The sequence below is a fragment of the Jaculus jaculus genome, chromosome 1, assembly GCF_020740685.1.
Source record: "Jaculus jaculus isolate mJacJac1 chromosome 1, mJacJac1.mat.Y.cur, whole genome shotgun sequence".
NCBI lineage: Eukaryota > Metazoa > Chordata > Mammalia > Rodentia > Dipodidae > Jaculus > Jaculus jaculus.
Window position 1 is genome coordinate 120,384,029 of NC_059102.1, and position 21,100 is coordinate 120,405,128.

At 46.2% G+C, this 21,100-nt stretch overlaps 1 protein-coding gene across 6 annotated transcripts in view; it reads right to left on the bottom strand.

The window, feature by feature from the left end:
- The window catches only part of Epb41l4b (erythrocyte membrane protein band 4.1 like 4B), a 170,725-nt gene that overhangs the window by 57,079 nt on the left and 92,546 nt on the right, over window positions 1-21,100 (bottom strand). For 5 of the 6 annotated variants that reach the window (XM_045160207.1, XM_004657052.2, XM_045160198.1 and 2 more), the window contains exon 15: window positions 18,039-18,103. In XM_045160207.1, the coding sequence (XP_045016142.1) occupies window positions 18,039-18,103 (65 nt within the window). Of the gene's footprint in view, window positions 1-14,525; window positions 16,127-18,038; window positions 18,104-21,100 lie in introns of those variants that run through there. The other variant, XM_045160218.1, reaches the window with a different exon arrangement.

The window sequence follows — 21,100 nt, forward strand, 5'->3', positions numbered from 1 at the left end:
CCTTCTTTGTTTTATGATGTATTGCTCTGGAAGATCCTCCCGGATACTAAACATTAACAGGCATCCCTGTCTTAGTTCTGGAGGTTGTAGATCATCTAGTGTCTTAACATTTAACGTAGTGCATGGCAACCCTCACCTATCAGGCTGAATGTGGACACTCCTTCCACTTGCAGGTTACTAGAGTCTCGAGAGATTAACACCACTTATCCTGAGGAGATCTGCGTTCTCTTTAGTGAACACTACTGCCTTTGCTAGTTGCTTAAAATAGACTGTCCTCGCGGCTGGAGATATTGTTCAGAAGTTAAAGGCGCCTGCCTACAAAGGATGATGGCTGGGGTTTGATTCCCCAGTGCGCACATGAAGCCCGAGGTACAACGATGGTGCATGCATCTGGAGTTCGTTTGCAGTGGCAGGTCATCCTGGCATGCCCATTTCTCTCTCTCTCCTCTCTCTCTATTTGCAAGCAAATAAAATTTAAAATATTGTTAAGCCAGCTGTAGTGTTGCACGCGTTTAATCCCAGCACTTCAGAGGCCAAGGTAGGAGGATCAATGTGAGTCTGAGGCCAGTTTAAGACTACATAGTGAATTCCAGGTCATCCTGGGCTAGAGTAAGACCCTACCTGGAAAAACAAAAACAACACAACACAAAACAAAGAAACAAAAAAGAATGGCTCTCCATCTTTTGGTTCCAAAGTGAATATCTGTGAAATGTAAAAGTTCTTTCAGAAGTCAAGTGTGGTGGCACCTGTCTATAATCTCAGCATTCAGGAGGCAGAGGCAGGAGGATTCCCACAAGTTTGAGGCTAGTCTATTCCACACAAGCAAATGCCAGGGCAGTTAGGGAAACCCTGTCTCAAAATAATAACAACCTCCCCCCCCCAACACAAATAAGAAAAAAATTCCAGGAGAGAAGAAATAGGAGAGAGGAGAGGTTAGGGAAGGGTCAGATGATCAGCTGGGGAGGGACTTTTAGAGGTAGGGGTAAGGAGTGTGGGGAGGGAATTACACAAAAGTTAAAACCATATAAATCAGTTCCATAGAAATCCTCATTTTGATTAGCATTCTTTAAGACATAACCACCAATAAAGGGGGAGGGGGGACAGAAGGTCAAAAGCCTTAACCTTACAACCATGGACTCTGGCTGGTAAATCCCAGGCTCAGATTGGGTTGCCCCTGATAGCAAGCTATTGGCCAGAGAGACCCATGAGATCCCCAAAACAATATAGGCCATTGCTAAAACACTTGATTACCTGCCAGAGATGAAAGGTAAGACCCTATTGCTGAAGACACACAGGTTGTGGTCACAGGACATTACCATCCCTTGCTGGAACAGGAAGGGCAACTAGCTCCCTCCTGGCTAGCCCTGACAGTGCTGGAGAGCCCTAAGGGAGCCACGGGAGGCAATGGCCACCAACAGCCTGAATAAACTGGGGATCCTGCAGACTACGAAATCAGCCAGCCAGACAGGAAGTACATACTGGTGCAATAGTGGCACATTGTCTCTGCAGGTAAGCAACTCTTCCCTCATTGGATATGAAGCCTGCTCAGTGGGAGAGAACTCACATCTAAGGTCAGAATCCCACAGTTAGGAAACTCAGACTTTGGCTACATTCTCTAGCCAGCAAGCCCCTGTGATCCCCTGTATCCACATTCCTAGGGCTGGGATTACAGGGGTGCAGTACTGTGCCCAGCTTAATATAGACGATGGGGATTTGAACTCAGGTCCTCATACTTGCAGGACAAGTGCTTTACCTGCCCAGCCATCTCCACAGCCCTCTGGTTGTTTTAGATCATATGTTCCACCTTCTTTCTCTTTCAAATCCTGTCTCAAGCTATGCTTATGTGAGAGGTTTCTGCTGCCTTCCTTTGAGGTCATTTGTACCATATTCATGGCTTATGTGAACACTATTACTTTTTGGTTTTTGGGGGTAGGGTCTCACTGTAGCCCAGGTTGACCTGGAATTCACTATGTAGTCTCAAGATGGCCTTGAATTTATGCAATCCTCCTACCTCTGCCTCCTGAGTGCTGGGATTAAAGGTGTGCACCACCACACCCATCTTCTTTTTATAAAAAAAAAAATTACATTTTTGTTTATATAACAGAGAAAGAGGGAGAAAGAGAGAGAGAATTTGTATGTCAGGGCCTCCAGCCACTGCAAATGAACTCTAGACACATGTGCCCCCTTGTGCATCTGGTTAACATGGGTTCTGAGGAACTGAACCTGGGTCCTTTGGCTTTGCAGGCAAATGCCTTAACCGCTAAGCCATCCCTCCAGCCCTATGTCTACTTTTTCTTAGACAGTTTGTATTCTGACTTACCAAAGAGAATGCACAGAGGATGAAACCCTGAATTCTATGTACCTATGTCAAGGAACCCTAGACCTCAGGATGGTCTCCTTGCCATGCACGTCTAATCTGGTCCTCTTCTCCCACAGAATCAGCAGCATTACCTGCCGCATTTCTTCCATTAAACCACCAGCTAGGCAGGCCAAGAAATGGGTAGGTGCTCTGCTTTTACCAGAATGTGGTGACTGGGTGGCTAGGCAAAGGCAGTGCCAGCTTGACATCCCCCTCAGGCAAACACAATGAACAACCCGTATCCATGCCCTAGCCCCACCTGGCATCCTTCCGGAGATCCCTGTGCACATCCGGTGCACGTGCTCCTGCCCTGGAGTCACACCTTCACCACTTGATCTGTGTATGCCGACTCTGTCAGGGACGTGAGGGGCAGAACCCGTGTCTACACAGTCTCACAGCAGCACACAGGGCGCAACCAGTGCTCCAAACTCCTCCACAAGGAACTCTGGTTGGGACACGTTGGCTCGTTTTACTTGGAGCTGAGATGGGGACAACCGCATCAGAACTTAAGCACTGGAAATGCTGGCAAAGCTCAGGAGAGGTTTTCAGTGGAGAAGTCTCAGAGGATTGCAAGTGTGCCAAACCACTATCCATCCACATCGCCTGACCCAAACTGGCACATGAGTCATGCTCTGTATTTTTGCCTTTTCCTTTCGAGGCAGGACTTCAGTCTAGCCCAGGCTGACCTGGAACTCATTCTGTAGCCCAGGCTGGCCTCGAACTCACAGTAATCCTCCTACCTTAGCATCTAGAGTGCTGGGAATAACAATGTGTCCCAAAACTGGGCGTGGTGGCACACGCCTTTAATATCAGCACTCAGGAGGCAGAGGTAGGAGGATCACTGTAATTTTGAGGCCAGCTTGGAGCTACAGAGTGAGTTCCATGTAAGCCTGAGCAAGAGTGAGACACTATCTCAAAAAAAAAAAAAAAAAAAAAAAAAAAAGGTGTGTATCACCATACCCAGCGAATCAGTGAATCATGCTCTTGAAATACAAAGGAAAGTAACCCCAAACTAATACTAGCTTGGTTTGTTTATTGTTGTGATTTTTTTTTTTTTTTTTTGGGTTTTCGAGGTAGGGTCTTACTCTAGCCCAGGCTGACCTGGAATTCACTCTGTAGTCTCAGGGTGGTCTTGAACTCTTGGTGATCCTCCTACCTCTGCCTCCCGAGTGCTGGGATTAAAGGCATGCACCACCACACCTGGCATAATATTTTATTTATTTATTTATGTGAGAGAGAGGGAGGGGGGAGAGAGAGAGAGGAGAGAGACAAAGAAGAAGAGCTCTAGGGCCTCCTGTTGCTGCAAACAAACTCCAGCTGAATGTGTTACTTTGTGTATCTGATTTTACAAGGGCACTGGGGAATCAAACCTGGGCCATCAGGCTGTTCAAGCAAGTGCCTTTAACCACTTAGCCATCTTTCTAGCCTCAAACTAACATTCGTGAGGGTCCAGCACTATGATGCTATTTGTTATTAACCTCCCATAACCACTGGAGACAAAGCAATCACCCTTCCTTCACAGGTATGGAAGCAGGAGCAGAAAGACGATGTAACTTTCCCAAAGTCACACAGCGACTAAACGGCAGAGCGGGTGTGAACTGAGGCAACTTGACACAGCCCCGTGCTCTCTTTACTGCGCAGGGCACTGCCTGTGCTGCCGATGACAGCAGCCTGGCAAGGGCACGGGCGTTGCCCGGCACTTAGCTCTTGCCTGGCGGCCGTTTGGCTGTGATCTCGGGTCGTTCTGTGTAGGTCCCAGCAGACACGTCACTTGTGGACAGCAGTTAAGTATTTACGTGCCAGAAACACCAGCGTGCGGTCGTGGCCTCGCTTGCTTTCCATCCTGTCTGACTGAAAGATAACCGCAAGAGCGCTTCTTCATCTTAGTTTGCAAGCTAATCTGTCATTGACTTTGATCTTAATTTGGTAGACTCCACGAGCCAGGATATTGTTACAAGTTCTTACTCAGCTTAGTGTAAGCATACTCCCTGGCAGTAAGAAGAATATATGTTTGCAAAAATGTATTTTTTTCATAATGGATTTGAGAAAAAAAATTGTATCGACATCTTGGAAATGTGATACATTACAAATGTTATGTCTGTTAATAAGTGATGATTCTCTACAGTAACTTGTTTCATTTAAGAAAAGACTACTGGGCTGGAGAGATGGATCAGTGGTTAAGGGGCTTGCCTGTGAATCCTAAGGACCCAGATTCAATTCCCCAGCACCCATGTAAAACCATATGCATAAGGTGATGCATGTATCTGGAGTTCGTGTGCAGTGGCCAGAGGCCCTGGCATGCCCACATTCATGCCTTCATTCTCTCTGCCTCTCTCTCTCTCTGTCTGAAATAATAAATAAATAAATAAGTAAATAAATAAATAAATAATAGGGAGGGTAGGGCTTGGGGGGAGGGCAAAGGGGGACACAAAACTGAACCCAAACTGAACTGGTACCATAGAAACCCATATCCTGCAAGATAGACTACAAGGTTAAACCCTCAACAGGGCCTTAGTGGGAGCACCTGAAAAGGAGGGCCCTGGAGAGAGTGACATGAAACCTAACCTTAAATTTCTCCTGTCCATAACCAATAAAAATTAATTTTAAAAAAAGAAGTAAAAGACCACAGAGTGGCCCGGGGAGATGGCTCTGCAGGTAAGAGTGCTTGCCATATAAACATGAGGGTCAGAGAGGGCCTGAGTTTGATTCCAGCACCAAGGTAAGAAGCTGGGTATAGCCATGCATGCCTTATAAATCCAGTCTTGCAGGGAGTGGAGACTGGAAAATCTCTGGGGTTCCACTAAAGCTCACTGGTAAGAGAGTCTGATATAAAGTAGCAGTTCCACGTTCAGTCTTGAGGAAATAAAGCAGAAAATAGAGGAGGACACCCAATGATCTCTGGCCTCTGTACATGCACACACATGCATGTAACACACACATGTACGAGAGAGAGATGGGGGGAGGGAGGGAGGGAGGGAGGGAGGGAGAGAGATTACCTCTTTTTTTCTTTTGTGTAAAAAGTCAAGATTACATTTCTGTGTGTCTAGCCTGCACACTGCTCTGGGTTCTATTCTCACCCACCTACTCATCCCTTTTTTCTTTTAATAGTGTGATTTAGATTCCTTTGCATAGACTACCAATTGATAGTGGGAAATTTTCCCCAATTGTATTTCATTCAAGAAAATTTCCAAGTAAGCAATTTCCTAAGTTAATCCTGTCAGTACTGGTGATATGTGATTCCACACTACATGGGGAAATCTTAATTTCTCAGCTACTTAGCCAAAGTACTTAAGTACTTAGCATCTTATCAAAAATGAGGGTTTTTAAGCATACCAATGTGTGAGACAGTACAGAAATCAGCAAATACTTATTCAAGGAATCAGTTGCATGTGTGTGCATGTGTTCACTATTTGTGTGGGCATAAATGTGTGCCCAGGTGCATATGCAAGTGGGGGCGAGGTTAGCAATGGGTGTCTTCGTCAGTAGCTCTCCCTTTAACTTTGAGACAGGAACTCACAGTGAACTAGAGCTCACTAATTTGGCTAGACAATCCAGCCAGAGAGCCCTAGCCAGTGATCCTCCCGTCTCTCCCTGTGCAAGCATTACAGGTACACGCAACTGTGCCCAGATTTTACATGGGTTCTGGGGATCTCAACCCAGGTATTCATGTTTGCATGGCAAATACTTTACTTACTGAGTCATATCTCCAGCTCTCAAGGAATCAGTCTGTATTTACTTTCCTGGGCTGGAGTGGTTAAGGCACTTGCCTGTAAAGCCTAACAACCCAGGTTTGATTCCCCAGTACCCACAGATGCCAGTGGCTAGAGGCCCTGGCACCTACTCTCTCTCTTTCTCTCTCTCTCTGCCTCTTTCTCTCTCAAATAAATAAAATATTAAAATTTAATTTTCTGCTGGGTGTGGTGGCACATGCCTTTAATCCCAGTACTTGGGAGGCAGAGGTAGGAGGTCTGCCGTGAGTTCGAGACTCCATAGTGAATTCTAGGTAAGACTGGGCTAGAGTGAGACCCTACCTCAAAAAACCAAAAAAAAAAAAAAAAAAATTTTTTTTCCTTAGGTAATTATCAAGTATCTTATTCATAAAGGTTTTACTTCAGCTATGGTTTCCCTAGTTGCTCACAAAAGCATTTAATCTCTGCACCTCTCAGGGAGAGCCTGTTAGGTTTCATGGCCCCTGGGCTGCTGTCCTATGTGAGCAAGCAGAGGATGCCTGTAGTCATCTTTGAATCGAGTCTAAAATTTCCCTTTGGTGAAACTACTATCAAATGACTTCAGTGAATGGTTCTAAGAGGCCTTGGCATTTGCTCCCCCCACCCCCACCGGAAATCCATTTTGTTTTGGTGTGACACTTGCAAAGTTTTACAATGACTTCCTTATCGTCTGTGTCTTCATGAGTGTGTGTGCACACATGCATGCCTGCAGATGCACATGTGTCACTGAGGGAGGAAAGAAGCTGTGAGGAAGGGCTTCATGGGATCCTGTGGTGAGATCTCAGATGTTAGCAATTGCAGGGTCTGAGTCCAGAGAATGACAATTTTCCTAAATTTATTTTTGCTCAGGGGCCCATGACTAAGAGTTTTATTCAATCTTTTCTTTCCTTAAAAAAAATAGACTTGTTTTCTTTTATAGCATCACTTCTACCAAGTCATACAGCGGTTTCCTTTCTTGCTTACTTACAGATTTTTTCCCTCCCTCTATTCTACATCCCATTGCCTTCCCTCATTGCTTTGAGCAAAGACTCATTTTCTTTTCTTCTGGAGAACAACAGCATGAACAGACTTGCCCCTAACTGCTGCTGTAAGTGTGTCCCTAAGCTCTACTGCACCACAGCCCTTAAGGGGCTGTAAGACAAAATAGTCATTGTCACCAAGGCCAGCTGCTAGAGTGTAAAAAATATCCTCTCAGAAATGCCCATTCTGCATCATCCTGGGCACGGGAGGCTCAGGCACGAGCCAGGGATGATATTTTTTCTATTCTCCAGACACAAACCAATTCACCAAATGAATGAAATTAAAACATGATTCATTCCAGAATAAAGTTCAGGTTAGATGAATAAATGCATAATGGGTTAAGGGTAGGTTTTAGACATTATAATTACAGAAGATGCCAGTATGAGCTGGAGCCTAAGCTGAAAGCGAGGTGCATGTTTCTGAGGTGACACAAAGGAGTCATGTATTTTGGTTATTCATTAGTTCTTAAAAATCTCAAATGATTCTTTCTCTCCCTCCCCAAGTTCTTGCAGGCTCTTCCAAAGCTTCCATTCTAAACCTCCTTAGCTAGCCTCTGAGGCCAGGCCCAGGCTGAGTTTTCAGGGCTTTCAGCCTAATTACCTTTAATATGGGTACAATGTCCATTACTCAGCCAGGGAAGGAGGCTGGTCAAGTCGTTAGCATAGCAACCTTTGTTTCTAAGGTCTTAGCTGCGGGAAAGGGATGTTGAAGTCACTCTATTCAGCTGGGGATGATTAGGTCGGCTTCTGAGGGGTTCTTATAAACCCAGGGGGATGTTCCACTAATTATTCTAACCCTTTTCTATGGATCACCTAGAAGACAATTATTTTGATATTTTAAATGTTGCAGTTTTTCCTCCAATAAAACCTTTCACAGCCTTGGGATGCACCTGTAATTTCAGATGGAATATATCAGAAATGTACCTAAAAGTCAGTCGGTCCTTTCTCCATCCAATGCACCTGGGAATTCACAATGTCTAGTGAGTGGAAAGCACCCCCCCATAAATTCCCCAGCAGAAAAGAAAACACAGATATTAGGACTCAGTTCCTTTATCTCGGCTATTTTTATGTTGCCTATGTTCCCTTTTAAGCTCCCCAGGATGGTACCATGCTGACTGCTCTCTGAACTGTGTGGGAAATCAGCTTGCAAATGAGGTCTGCTAAAGCTCACTCCCACAGCCGCTGCCCCAGCCCATCATGAATGCTAAGATGACGCGGCTAACGGGACTCCAGCCACTGGATCTTGATTAAAGAGTGTGAGTCAAAAGCTGGGTGTGATGGCAGAGGTAGGAGGATCACCATGAGTTCGAGGCCACCCTGAAAATACAGAGTGAATTCCAGGTCAGCCTGGGCTAGAGTGAGACCCTACCTCGAAAAACCAAAAAAAAAAAAAAAAAAAAAAAAAAAGTGTGAGTCAAGAATGGAGAATCACACCAGGTGTGATGGCGCACGCCTTTAGTCCCAGCACTTGGGAGGCAGGGGTAGGAGGATCACCTTGAGTTCGAGGACACCCTGACACTATATAGTGAATTCTAGGTCAGCCTGGGCTAGAGTGAGACCCTACCTTTAAAAAACCAAAAAAGTAAAAAAAAAAAAAAAAAGAAAGGAGAATCAAGAACACAGAGAGCAAGCAGCATTCTGAAATGTGGAAAGGGCAGTGTGGCAATGTGGTGGTGCATACCTGTAATCCCAGCACTAGGGAGCCTGAGGAAGCATCATGAGTTCAAGGCCAGCCTGGGCTACATAGCAAAGCAAAAGCTATGCGCTGGCTTCCTGCCACCACTGCCGGGCGTGCACAGGGTGTGAGCACACACACTGCCGGGCGTGCACAGGGTGTGAGCACACACACTGGGCTCAGGGGGAAATTTTCATTGGGCAATGTTCAAGTCACAGGTGCATCCTGACTTTTGACCTGAAAATTCCCCCCCTCCTCAAGAATTTATTCTAGAGTCACTTGTTCAAATGCACAAGAACGGCAGACAAGTGAGATTCCAGGGAGTTGATAAGGCTTGTGTGTCTATAAGTACTAGTTGGGTAAAGAAAGAATATGTGCTTTTTATAGTACAGGTTAGCTTGAGACTGATGAGAAATGTTAATATTTGCAGGTCAGATCTAGGGAGATGAGTGGGGGGGAGTGGAAAGGAAAACTTAGATGTCTTTTTTTATTGTTCTTTCAAGGTAGGGTCTTGCTGTAGCTCAGGCTGACCTGGAACTGGAATTCACTAGATAACCTTAGAGTGGCCTTGAACTCACAGCGATCCTGCACGAATGCAGAGGTCAGGCCTGAGGATCAGTGTTAGGAAAACAGCCGACAGCTGCTGAGGAAGACACGCTTGGCACAGATTGCAGCCAGGCATGGCAGAGCGCCTTCAACGTCAGCACATAGGGGCAGAAGCAGGAGGGGCATGCAGGGTGTAAGTGCACAGGATACCCTCAGAGGCGCATTCCACTGGGCAATGTTCAAGTTACAGGTACATACAGACTTTTTTTGTTTTGTTTCTGCCTTTTTGAGGTCAGGTCTCACTCTGACCCAGGCTGACCTGGAATTCACTATGCAGTCTCAGGGTGGCCTTGAACTCTGAGCGATCCTCCTACCTCTGCCTCCCCAGTGCTGGGATTAAAGGCGTGTGCCACCATACCTGGTCTAAAAGTCTGATCTCTTATTTGGGTTTTTCCTATTATCTGACTTGCCTATTAAAAAAAATAATTAACCAGCACAGTGGTTCTTTTTATTTGTCTTCCTACTCAGTCTCCTAGCTGGTCAAAGCTTCCTTCGCTTTGTCCGAGATGAAATTCCAAGGTAGACGAGCAGAAGCCGAGCAGACCACCTGTTTATAGTCTCCAAACTTCTGCGTCCCCATTAGAGCAGCAGACTGGATCCTAGGAGCTAACTGGCCATGTATGTCACACCTGGCCAGTTATCTCCTAGGATTCTGACAGAAATACCATTCCTCTTTCCTTTATTCTCTTTCAAAAGATTCCCTGGTGCTCCTACTCTTAGCTTGTCTGTTTCAAAGGGAAGCTTTCTGTATTGTCAACCCTCTTCCGCTTATCTTTCCAGGCACCCCGTCCACTGCTAAACTTAGACCACACATCTCTACCTGTCGCCCCAGGAGACACGCCATTCTTGAACTAGACACTGTCTATATTTGGCCTGTTTCTTTCCACATGGACTGTCAAAATGTTATAGTTCAAAACCCACTAAAATTGCTATCAGCTGTCATCCCATATTGTGTAAAATGCCTTTTTGACATATCACTGGGATCTTTAATCGTGAGATATTGTTAAGTTCCCTTTTGGGATACGGGAAACAAGGCAAATGAGGGAAACTGGCTGACGGTCACATGACTGGTATGTGACAAAGCTGAGATTCAAACCATGTGAGATCCCAAAGCTTCTACATGTTATTTAGCCAGAGAACTGGGGAGCTCTTGCTCCCCAGCACAACCAGAACGCCACACTGGGGTCCCTGGAGTCCTTCCTTCCCTTATCTGGCTTGCAATGTCCTGCCATCTTGTGCAGGTAAACTTGCACGTTTCTCCAGCATGGGCGCTGTGTGCTCATACCCACCCATCTGTAACTGCGGAACTCGCTGGTACCTTGGCCCTGAAGGCAGAATGATGGCACGGGCGTGGCTTGCTACACTGGAACAGGGGAGCTGATAGAGGAACTAAGCCCACCTGAGAAACGGTTAGATTCCTCAGGTTCTTCTGTTCTATGGGCCTAAAGGAGTGCAATGTTATTATGTTGACCAGGCAGATTATCATTTACCTTTTATTTATTTTTTTTCGGTGTGGATTAAACCCAGGACAATGTTCATACTAGGAAAGTGCTCTACACTGAACTACATCTCATTTACATTTCAGCATCATGCCTACTAAAAAGTTTTTTTTTTTTTTTGTTTTGTTTCTGGCCACAAATGAAAGTTAAAGTAACCTATTAAAGTGGGGACAAACATAATCGGGCAAGAAGCTGTGCTTTCCCGAGGGAGGTCCCCACCCCTGCTCACTTTGGACTGCTTTGTGGTGAGGGTTCAAAATGTTTTTTTTTGTCTCACCTGCAACCACTTAAACAGAGTCAAGAAATTGACATTTTAAAATAAACTGTCCAAGACATTGCTTGGCTCCCTAATTTGGGGGGAGGGAGGTTAGAACTATTTTCAGAATTTCTTTTGCCAAAGCTCAGCTGATGTCAATTTTCAAAATGTGCCCATTCTCCTATCTTCTTCAGCAGTGTTGACTTTTTTTCTAACCCTCCTCCTCAGGCCTGGCCTCTGTATTTGCTTGCAGCCTCCTGTTGGGAGGTGGCAAAAGTGTACCATCCCAGCCCAATTTAGGATATTTACCTGGAACATCTGGAATACCTGGGCAGTCAAGGAATTGACTGAGAGCTTAGTTTGAGAAATATTGATCCAAAGGGATCAATATGTCTGCCCAGGGAGCTCTTTGGTGAGCTCAGATTTTAAAGGACTAGTTAAAAGCTGCAAAGTCAAGGGCACGGAAAAGACCCTGTTACTAGTTGTGTTCCATGTTGGACCCAGGAGGCTCGAGGCATTGACCTGGAAGGATGGTGTATGGTTTTAACAGGCATGAGAGGCAAAAAGGAACTCTTGTACTGTCCTCATTCCATCTTTGCTGCTAAAGAGTGGCATTTTCAGTGGAAATGGTTGACCAGGCAATGAAGAAAGCAGGAAGGTTTGGAAGGCCAACTTAATTACCTGGCACGTTTTCAAGACTTCTCACGTGCATTGCACCGACCACTGACGCTTTCAACTTACTGGTGTTGGGGGCTCAGTCAGTGCTGAGGGTTCACAGCAACATGAATGCATGGTGGAAGATTAGTTAAGTTCATGGATTTCAAAAATGTTCATTCAAACAGTTGTGAAGTGAGCTTGATTTTGCTGGCAGCCAATATTCCAGAAGAAATTATCCTATGATCTCTTAGGAAGAGATGAGTAGAGCATCGCAAACAAGGAGTGCTTCACTACAGTTACGACTCAGGCCCTGCTCCTTTGAAAATGAAGGAGTGAATGTCTGTGTAGACTGTGTGTTTATTACATGGGGAGGGTGGTGAGGAGTGAAGACGGTTACCAGACCCCTAGGGGCCGCATGTTGGGGGTTACAGCCCTGGATAAGGATCAGGTTCCTGGCCCCTTGGGGTGGGCAGGGGTATGGATAAGCTAGTGGTAGTGTTGGTGGTGGAGGTGGAGGTGGATAGGGTTAGGAGGTTGTTCCTGGAGAGGGGACTCTAGTCAGCAACTAGACTACAGTGTAGTGAACTGTACAGCAATCTAATGGTCATTCTGAGAGGTCAACAGGGCCGTGGCAGTGAGGTGACTGTAGGAAGGCATGAGAGCCCAGAGGTGGACACTTACCTGATGCACAACACATTGCTTGGTTGGACCCTAGCCCCGAGTTTCTCTCTCTGACAATAGGATGCCACCATTCCTTGCAGAGTGGTCAGGAAGATTAAGTAAGGTGACAAGCAGAGCATGAAACTGGCCATTACCCCCTCCCTCTGTCTTACTGTGGATCAAAGTCAACCTAGTGCGGTTCCCAATGTCGGATGGCTAATTGGTTCTCTGTCCCATTCAACATTACACCAGTGCCTCAAATGAGAACACAGTTGACACAGGAACAATATTCCCACAATGAAGTGAGTCTACAAATACCACAATGGTCCAGGCCCGACTCCAAATGTGATACTCCCAGGCTGGAAAAGATGGATCCGATACCTTTCGAGCAGCCCAGAGATGATGTCTCACTGTCTGTCACCTAGTGAGGCATGCCCTTTATAATGAATCCATTTGCAGAGCAGATACCCACTGAGCACCTGCTAGCCATCAAGTACTGGGGAGCAAATGCAAAGCTCACATTTGAGGAGCGTAGGGCTCCAAGATGAGCTGAACAAAAGAGGCTGTTGTAATACGAAGCTGTGAGTACAACGCTCCTGTGTCTGGGGGTGGGAGGGGGAGGTAGTAGTGGAACACAGAACACGGAAGTTAACCCAATTTGCAGAGGTGGGGGCTGTCAGGAGAGTCCCTGGGGAAGATGACGTCTGAGCAGAGGCTTATAGGCTGAGCACGAGTTGGGGGAAGACAGGAGTGACAGAATCCTAGGTAGAATGAACGGCATTTGGGAGGCACAGTTGGGAGATGTGGCATACGTGGATTAGTACTGTACTTTAGAGGAAAGACAAGAAGTGGGGAGGAAGCTCTGCTGGAGCAAAGGGACAGATGCAGGGTCTAGTGTGGGCATGGTGCCATCAGACATTGAGAAAGAACACTGCAGTTGACAGTGAGGAGAGTGAGCTTGTCAGGAGGGCGGAAGACCACTAAGGGCACTTTTGAGCAAGAGGAAAGATGCTTGCTTAGGCTGGGCGTTCGAAAACAGCTCGGTGGGAAAAGGTCTGTGACCATGAGTAAAGGGACATGCTGGTGGCAGGAAAACTTTGGGTTTTGGAGTGGTGGTAAAAGACAAATTTGATTTTGAGCATGTGAAGTTTGAAATGTACATGGGACATCCAAGTTGAAATGTCAGTCTAAAAACTAATGGATAGTCTGAGTTAAAGATGAGGGTTTTCAGAGACAAGAGCACCATGCGGTCATAGCAGAAGTAGAAAAACCCAGTAAAACTGGTAAGTGAGAAAGAAAAGTAGTAGGCAGAGAAGAAACCACTGGAAAACACCAATATTTTAACAGGCTGGAAGAAGAGAAGGCTGGTCGAATCTGCCAAATGTAGAAGGACTGACTATGATAAAGACCAAGAAGTGCATACATCATTGAACAATGAGGAGATCATAAGCAAACACAGTGGCTAGACTTCCTGGTGGCAGGTAAACTGAAAGTGAATCCACTCAACTTCCTTTAAAGAGAAAGGTTTTTGTCCCCAGGTAGGGTCTCGATCCCAGGCTGAGCTGGAATTCACTCTGTAGTCTTGGGGTGGCCTTGAACTCATGGCGATCCTCCTACCTTGGCCTCCCAGGTGCTTGGAATTAAAGGTGTATGCCACCACACCTGGCTCAAGAGAAAGGTTTTTATTAGAGAGAATTGGGTTGTCTAAAGGAGGTCAAGACACAGGTTTGGGTGTTTCACAGTCAAGAAGAGCAAAATGTCCAAGACCCGTATCTGTTCTCACCACAGGACCGTGACTGGGGAGTCCGCTGTTACTTCACTGTTCTGCTTGGCAGCTGGAACCGGGCATTACCAGTTTACCATGGCTGCCACAGGTAAAGAAACAACTCAGCTGCTATGTCTACAAGAAGAGCTACTCTTGCCAAGAGCAGCCTATTCTAGAATGATCTTGCTCTGTACCACCTAACTGAATGCTCACCTTTAGTCTTCCAAGATCAACTGTCCAATTACTGAGATCATCTAGAAATGAGACTTTAGTGCAAAGAATCAATGAAATGAAGATGGAGTCCGAAAAAAGCAAGAATAATCTTTATTCCATGGAAACACATTTGTAAAATGTTGCCAGTAAGATGGAAAGATCCAGAACATGTGCATTTGGACGCAGCATATACACTGAGGACGGAAACATCTGCTGACATGGAATCCACCAGTAAACAAGGATCTTGGGGTGAGCCTGGAGGTGCTCAGCTCCCCTGGGCAAGGTACTCAGTTGGTTCCCTCCTCTGAACAGACTTTTGTGGTAGCCCCCCCCCCCAAATCAGATTTTAGCAAGAAAACATCTCAGAAAGACATTTTTAAGGGTTTAAAATGAGCCAAATTATAATCACATATGTTTAAATGGCACAATAATTAACTGATTTCATAGAAGCACTAATGAAAAAAATCTCAGACTTACCTATTAAGAGTAAAAAGGTTTACTGCAGTGCTTGAAATAGGGGAAATAAATATTTTGGTCCAAGTTTCACCCCTAACATGTTGGCTTTTAGGTTCTACAAAAAGACGGGAGCCATGACCCTCCCACCTCTGGTAAAGAGTGCTTTGGCATGACCTGGTAAATGTGATGGGCTTTATTTATATGCTAAGGGTGTCTCGATCGCACACTGCTTTTCAGAGTGAAGTCTAGAATGAAATCCAGCCCCCTAGTTCCGACAGAGTGTATTCACAATGATGTCTCCTGAAATCACGCAGGCTAGTGGCACCGATCATTAAGACATTACAAATTATCCTCATACTTGAGCAGCAAATTCTATCACAACAGGCTATGCAGTTTATGATTAGTATGAAGACCGAAACTGCTGGAAGAGAGGAGCTCCAAAGTCTCCCTGTATTTACATCACCTCTCATTAGTCACAAAGTGTGCTGAGCTTCTGCTGCAGAAGCGGGTAGTGTGGTTTCCCTGATGGGAAGTTAGTCTGAATGTGTGTCCTCAACCTAAGTAAGAAATTAAATTTTAATAAACCACAGAATCTTACAAAGGACCTTAGAGTTCACTTAGTCCAACAATTATTTTCAGGCAGGGAAATGAGGCCAATGAAGGGGAAATGACCCATCTCAGGTCACATGGTAGTGGAGGCTAGACCCTAGCAATCTTTATCCTACAACAGCACCATATGCCAAGCTGTCTCCCCAAGCTTTTTTGGATCTATTTAGTCCCAAGAATTAAATAACAATGAGTATCATTTACAAAGCAAGATGATAAACAGACTGTTACCCTACTTGTGAAATCAGAATATGGAAATGATTCCTGAGCCTTTAACTACCTTCATTTCACTGAAATGCAGTCAACAGTCAATTTATACCTCTCTGCGGTGGCTATTTTCAAATATTTACATGGAGACAAAGAACACTCCTCAGAACCACTCCTTAAAAACACTTGTACACACACATCCACAAGGTGCCCAGACACTTCGCATGGCATGCAAGGACGCCACAGTGGTGGCTGGAAGATGCTTCAGTCTCTCAAAGTGCAGTCATGAGTTTGTCCCGATATGTGACACTGTGCGTCCCTCCCAAGTTCCTCTGGTTCTGGTCGTGGACATAGTCAAAGTGGCTGTCATCTCCACTGGGCGAAGCTTTCCAATGTGGCCTGTCATCCTGAAAGCATGGCCTGTTTCATTTGCAGAGTGAATGGTTAGTGGGGGAATGGAAGACATTTCAGAGATGAGTGAGGACACACAGGACGCAGCAGTGGGGTGGCTGACACATGGAAATGACCAGTGGCTTCAGTCTTTACAAGGACTGTGAGACAGGCCACCTACTGCTTCCAAGCTGAGAAAAGTTCTGTCTATAGCCAAGTCACGGTTTCTTAAGGGCGCCTGGTTGTCACAATAGTCTGGGGACACTAGATTAAGGGAAAGGTTATATAACCACATCTTTGTGCATGGTGACCATCTTAGGTAGCATTTGGCAGAAGCATTAGATCAATAAACCCTTCTCATGTTATCTCTAGGGAGTTTGCTGGTACACAAATGCTGTGTGCCACCCGAGAACCGGCTGTACGAGGTCTGGGTGGGGTGAAGAGTGGCATGGCCAACCAGCTCCCAGGGGGGCTAAAGCTGCAAGTGAACAGGGGCCCCTGGGCGGGGGGAACTCTGCTCATCCGGATTTTTAGTTACGTGGATCATGACACAGAAGGAAACTCTCTGATAAGAGAGGCAACAGTAGATGTGAAGTCTAGGTAGATCTGAGTTAATAAATCAAAATTTCTAATCCAGGCATAGTGGCACATACCGTAATTGTAGCACTTAGGTGGTAGAGGCAGGAGGATCAGAAGTTCAAACTGCCTATCAAGATATAGGTCAGCCTATACTGTATGAGACCCTGTCTTAAAAATAGCAAAATAGCTGGGTGTGGTGGCGCACGCCTTTAATCCCAGCACTTGGGAGGCAGAGGTAGGAGAACTGCTGTGAGTTCGAGGCCACCCTGAGACTCCACAGTGAATTCCAGGTCAGCCTGGGCTACAGTGAGGTCCTAGCTCAAAAAACCAAATATATACATATACATATACATATACATATACATATACATATACATATATATGTATGTATATGTATGCATATATAACATTTCTCTAAACCTCCACTTTCTCATGTCTGGCAAAAGAACTAGTTTTGAAATATTGAACAATTGGAATCATCATTTGCTAATGTAATTTGCCTTAAAGTGCTACATGAATATCAAAGTGTTAATCATAATAAAATTGTATGACTGTGTTATGAGATCCTCAACAAACTTCTATTTAACTTGCTCTAGAGGGATTTTTTTCCTGCCACTGATTCTTGCAACCCTTCTTGGATGCAAACAGTATTGACCAATTGTATTTCTGAAATGCCCTGACACATAAATGCCAATTAAGACTGATCAAAGCTGCAAATCTTAAAGGCCTGCCTATGTTCACAAAACGACTCTAAGTGTGGGTAGCAGAGCAGGTGCCAGATGGCTCCGGGAAGATGGCTGGCGGCAGGTTAGGGCAGGTGTCCGTCACAGACGGCCTGTGGGCCAAATCCCACTTTCTGTAAATAAGTTTTATTGTAGCACGCTCTCTTATGTGTGGTCCGCTGCTGTCTCCACGCAGTAACAGCAGAGTAGTAGCCACAAAGCCAAAAATATGTCCTCCACTGAAAAAATAATTATTTACTCCTGAATTTTGAGAAGACCCACTGTCACCAAACCAAATAATGCCCCAGTTCCTCTGGGAAAAAGTCCTTAAAAGAGAAACAACAACAACAATAGCAATCCCAAAGCTTTGCTACATTCTAAGTAAACAAATTCTCAGAGCAGCAAAATGTTACTTAGAAATCTTAAGTAACATCTCTGATATAAAACCAAACCAAAAATAGCTAAGGTTAGAATGATTTTTACAAACCAATTTGCTGTTACTTCACAGACTGGCCGCTGGCCTCCTTGGCTTTGTAAATGATTCATCTCTACCCTCCCTGAGAGGTTGTTGCTGCAGCCGAGAGAGGGGTTTCTGGAGCCGGGAGAACTCCCCCTACACAGGCCTGAGCTCCAGCACTTACCTGACATTGGGAGAGTGAGGGCGCCATCGAGGCTGGCTGGGGTGGACATTAGGATGGTACTGAGGCTAGAAACAAAACACCAAACTCGGTTACGGGACGACTTTGGATTTCAATGGTCTTCATTTACTTTCCCTTGCAGTAGCACCCACCTCAGGAGCCCGAGAGGGCCGTGAACAGAAAAGCTGTAACCAGCCCTGGCGCAGGGGGCAGGGTAGAGGTGGAGGATGGAAGACTGTGGTTCTCCCACTGACAAAGGCTGGGTGGGGGGCTTGGGCCCACTGCCTGCCTCGTCAAGTGCTTTCTCCGGAGACGGCCTCTCAGGAGCCTGGGCACCAGATCTGCCTGGAAGGGGTTTACTCAGCATGCTCAGCGCAGGTAACATGGTCTCTCCCAAGGAAGAGGAGCCAGAAAGATGGGTGAACAGTTTGTCTCTTCAGAAAGCACTTTTGTTATTGCTAAAGTGACAGCCGGTGTGCATAGTGTTTACACTCGCACAAAGGGCTGGGTGGGTACGCTGAAAACAAGAGCTGTGGGTGAGTTTGTTTTCTTTTCCCTGGTATAAACAATCATTAAAAAGAAACAACTTTCTAAAATGCAATGCAAAACACTATCCAGAGCACTTACCATCCTGATAAGACGAGGAGGAGGAAGGCAGGGAAAGAAGAATGGATGGACAGAAGGAAGGCGAGTGGGGAGTTGTTCATGACATTAGAAAACAGATCCAGACTGGCCAGGTGAAGCCGAGACGGGCCAGGCCAGGTAGCAGGCTGCCTATCCAACTTTTGTCCCGCAGGGGGCAGTAGTCCTAGACATTCTGAGAAGCCATGGCTAAACTTGCCATGGGGCAAACTGGGCCCTTTGACATGAAACTCACTACAATCTTGCCACCACTAATCTCTTAATTATTTCTTCCCCTCCTGCTGATGTGGTGAATAAGCAGTGACCTGGTCTCTGTGATAGAAGATTCTCAGCAATTCTGTTCATCCAATTTTCATGGCCTAACTACCTATTCAGTATTCCAGTAGCTTTTCTTTTCTCCTTCAAAGAGCCTGTCAGCAAGCGGAGGCTGCCCTAGCAGAGGAGAGGAATGACAAAGAAGTACTCTGCAGGACAACCTGAGCGGTACCCAGGCTTTAGAATCTCCTCATACCATCTCCTCAGCTTCCTCCCTTCTAGGGGTTACCCAAGTTCCTGGGGTCATATGATTTGCTCAAAGCCAAACGGTCTTGGGTGTGTGGGTCACACAGCCAGGCTCCAAGCACAGCCTTCACAAGAGAATGGCCCTACCAGTACCCTCTGGTCTCTGCGTCCTTCAGTAATTTATCCACGTTCTAAATAAGACCTTTACTGCTGACCCATGTGCTTTTCTCAGTGGAGGCGCTCATGCCCCACTGGGGACAACTGAAAATGCATTCGTGGTGCTTTGCTTGTCATGGTGAGAGTCAAGGGCAACTAAACATCTGATCGCAGAGATGATCCCAAGCCACGAAGAACTGTCGCTCTTCAAATGCCCACGGGGCCCTTGTGGACAACACAACCATCTGTCCTCCGCAGCTGGCTGCCCCTGGCTATGCTGAGATAAATACCGCCACACCCTCTGACATATCCATCATGATGTAGTCAGGCCACCTCTCAGGACCTCCTCTTCCCTGTCCATTTACTCCCAACTCTTGATGGGGCAACACGAAGCGGCTAAGACAGAGGGTGCCAGGGGCCACCAGCTGGCCAGAGTGGGAGAGCATCCTCGCCTGGTGTCGGCAGCTCCGCCTTCGACAATGCAGCCCTGGAGGCTCACTGCCAGCGCAGTGCTGGGAGGCAGAGAGCAGAGCCAAGTGGCTGCTTGGGATCATTCACTCCCAATTTCTTTCTTTTCCTCAAGCACGGATCACCCACCAGCAGCTTTCCCCTTTCTTTACAATACTCTGGTAGCACCAAAAGTCCCTCAACATAGTGTGTAAGAAGATTCAAGAGTCCAGGCAGATGAGGGGAGCCAGATTTAAAGCCCTTTTTACTTGTTCCCTACAACTCAGAAGTCATTTCCATCTTCTGCACACTGGGGACACCCATGACTTCAGGTATGGAAGTCGACTGTCACCAAGCTCTCTGGAAACCTTGTGGTATAATGGACCCAGGGATGGCTCCTGTCTAAGGAAATAACATCTACAGTCATAGAAGACCAGGATGGGGCATAAAAAGAATGTGGCTCTGTCACCTGCTAAATTCAGCACAAGACAGACCCCCAAGTGTGATGCTGGGAGACTTTGGGAGGACCTAGTGGAGGTTATTAGCTCTCTGGAGGAGCTGCCCTCCGAAGAGATTACGATAGCTTCTGTGGGACTCTGGTTAGCTCTCGGAGAGTGAGCTGGTAATCAAGGACCCAGACCAAGCCCTCCTCCTGCCCTGGCTCCCACGGCTCTCCCCACGAGCTCTCCCCGCCACACTTCACTGCACCTGTAACACCAGCTGCCCCAAAGCCCTAACCAGAGCTGAGTGGAGGCCAGTGATGCACTCTTGAACCTCCAAAGCCATGAGTTAAGTGAACTTCTTGTACTTTTATAAAGTATTCAAAGTCAGCATTTTGTTATAGTGACAGGAAAAAAAAATGACTAATACATGGTCCCAAGTTTAAAGTCATCAGACATGGATGCTACTTTTAAGCAGAAATAAATGGTCCCCATGGGAAGCAAAGCACTCATAACCACACAGGGCTGTTACCTGGCTGCCCATTAGAGCTACCTCAGGAGCCCTGAAGCTCTATGGGTACCCAGTTCCTACCCTTCAAGTTTCCGTCACTCTTTAGGGGGGAGAGGTGAGACTGGATTCCTGATGATTTTTTAACACTAGAGAGAAGATTTAAACATGCAGCAGGATAGACTGACAGGAGCTCTGGGCTTCTAACTGAACTGATAGGGAGGAGGGGCTTCTGAGTTGGTCTTTGAAAGATTCCTCAGTGTACAGACAGGAGGCACAGCAGCACCAGGAGGAACGCAGGGGGCATCCACTGTGTGGTCCCCCAGGAGCTGAACACACGGTGTGGGAATAACTGGAGAAGTCAGCAGTGG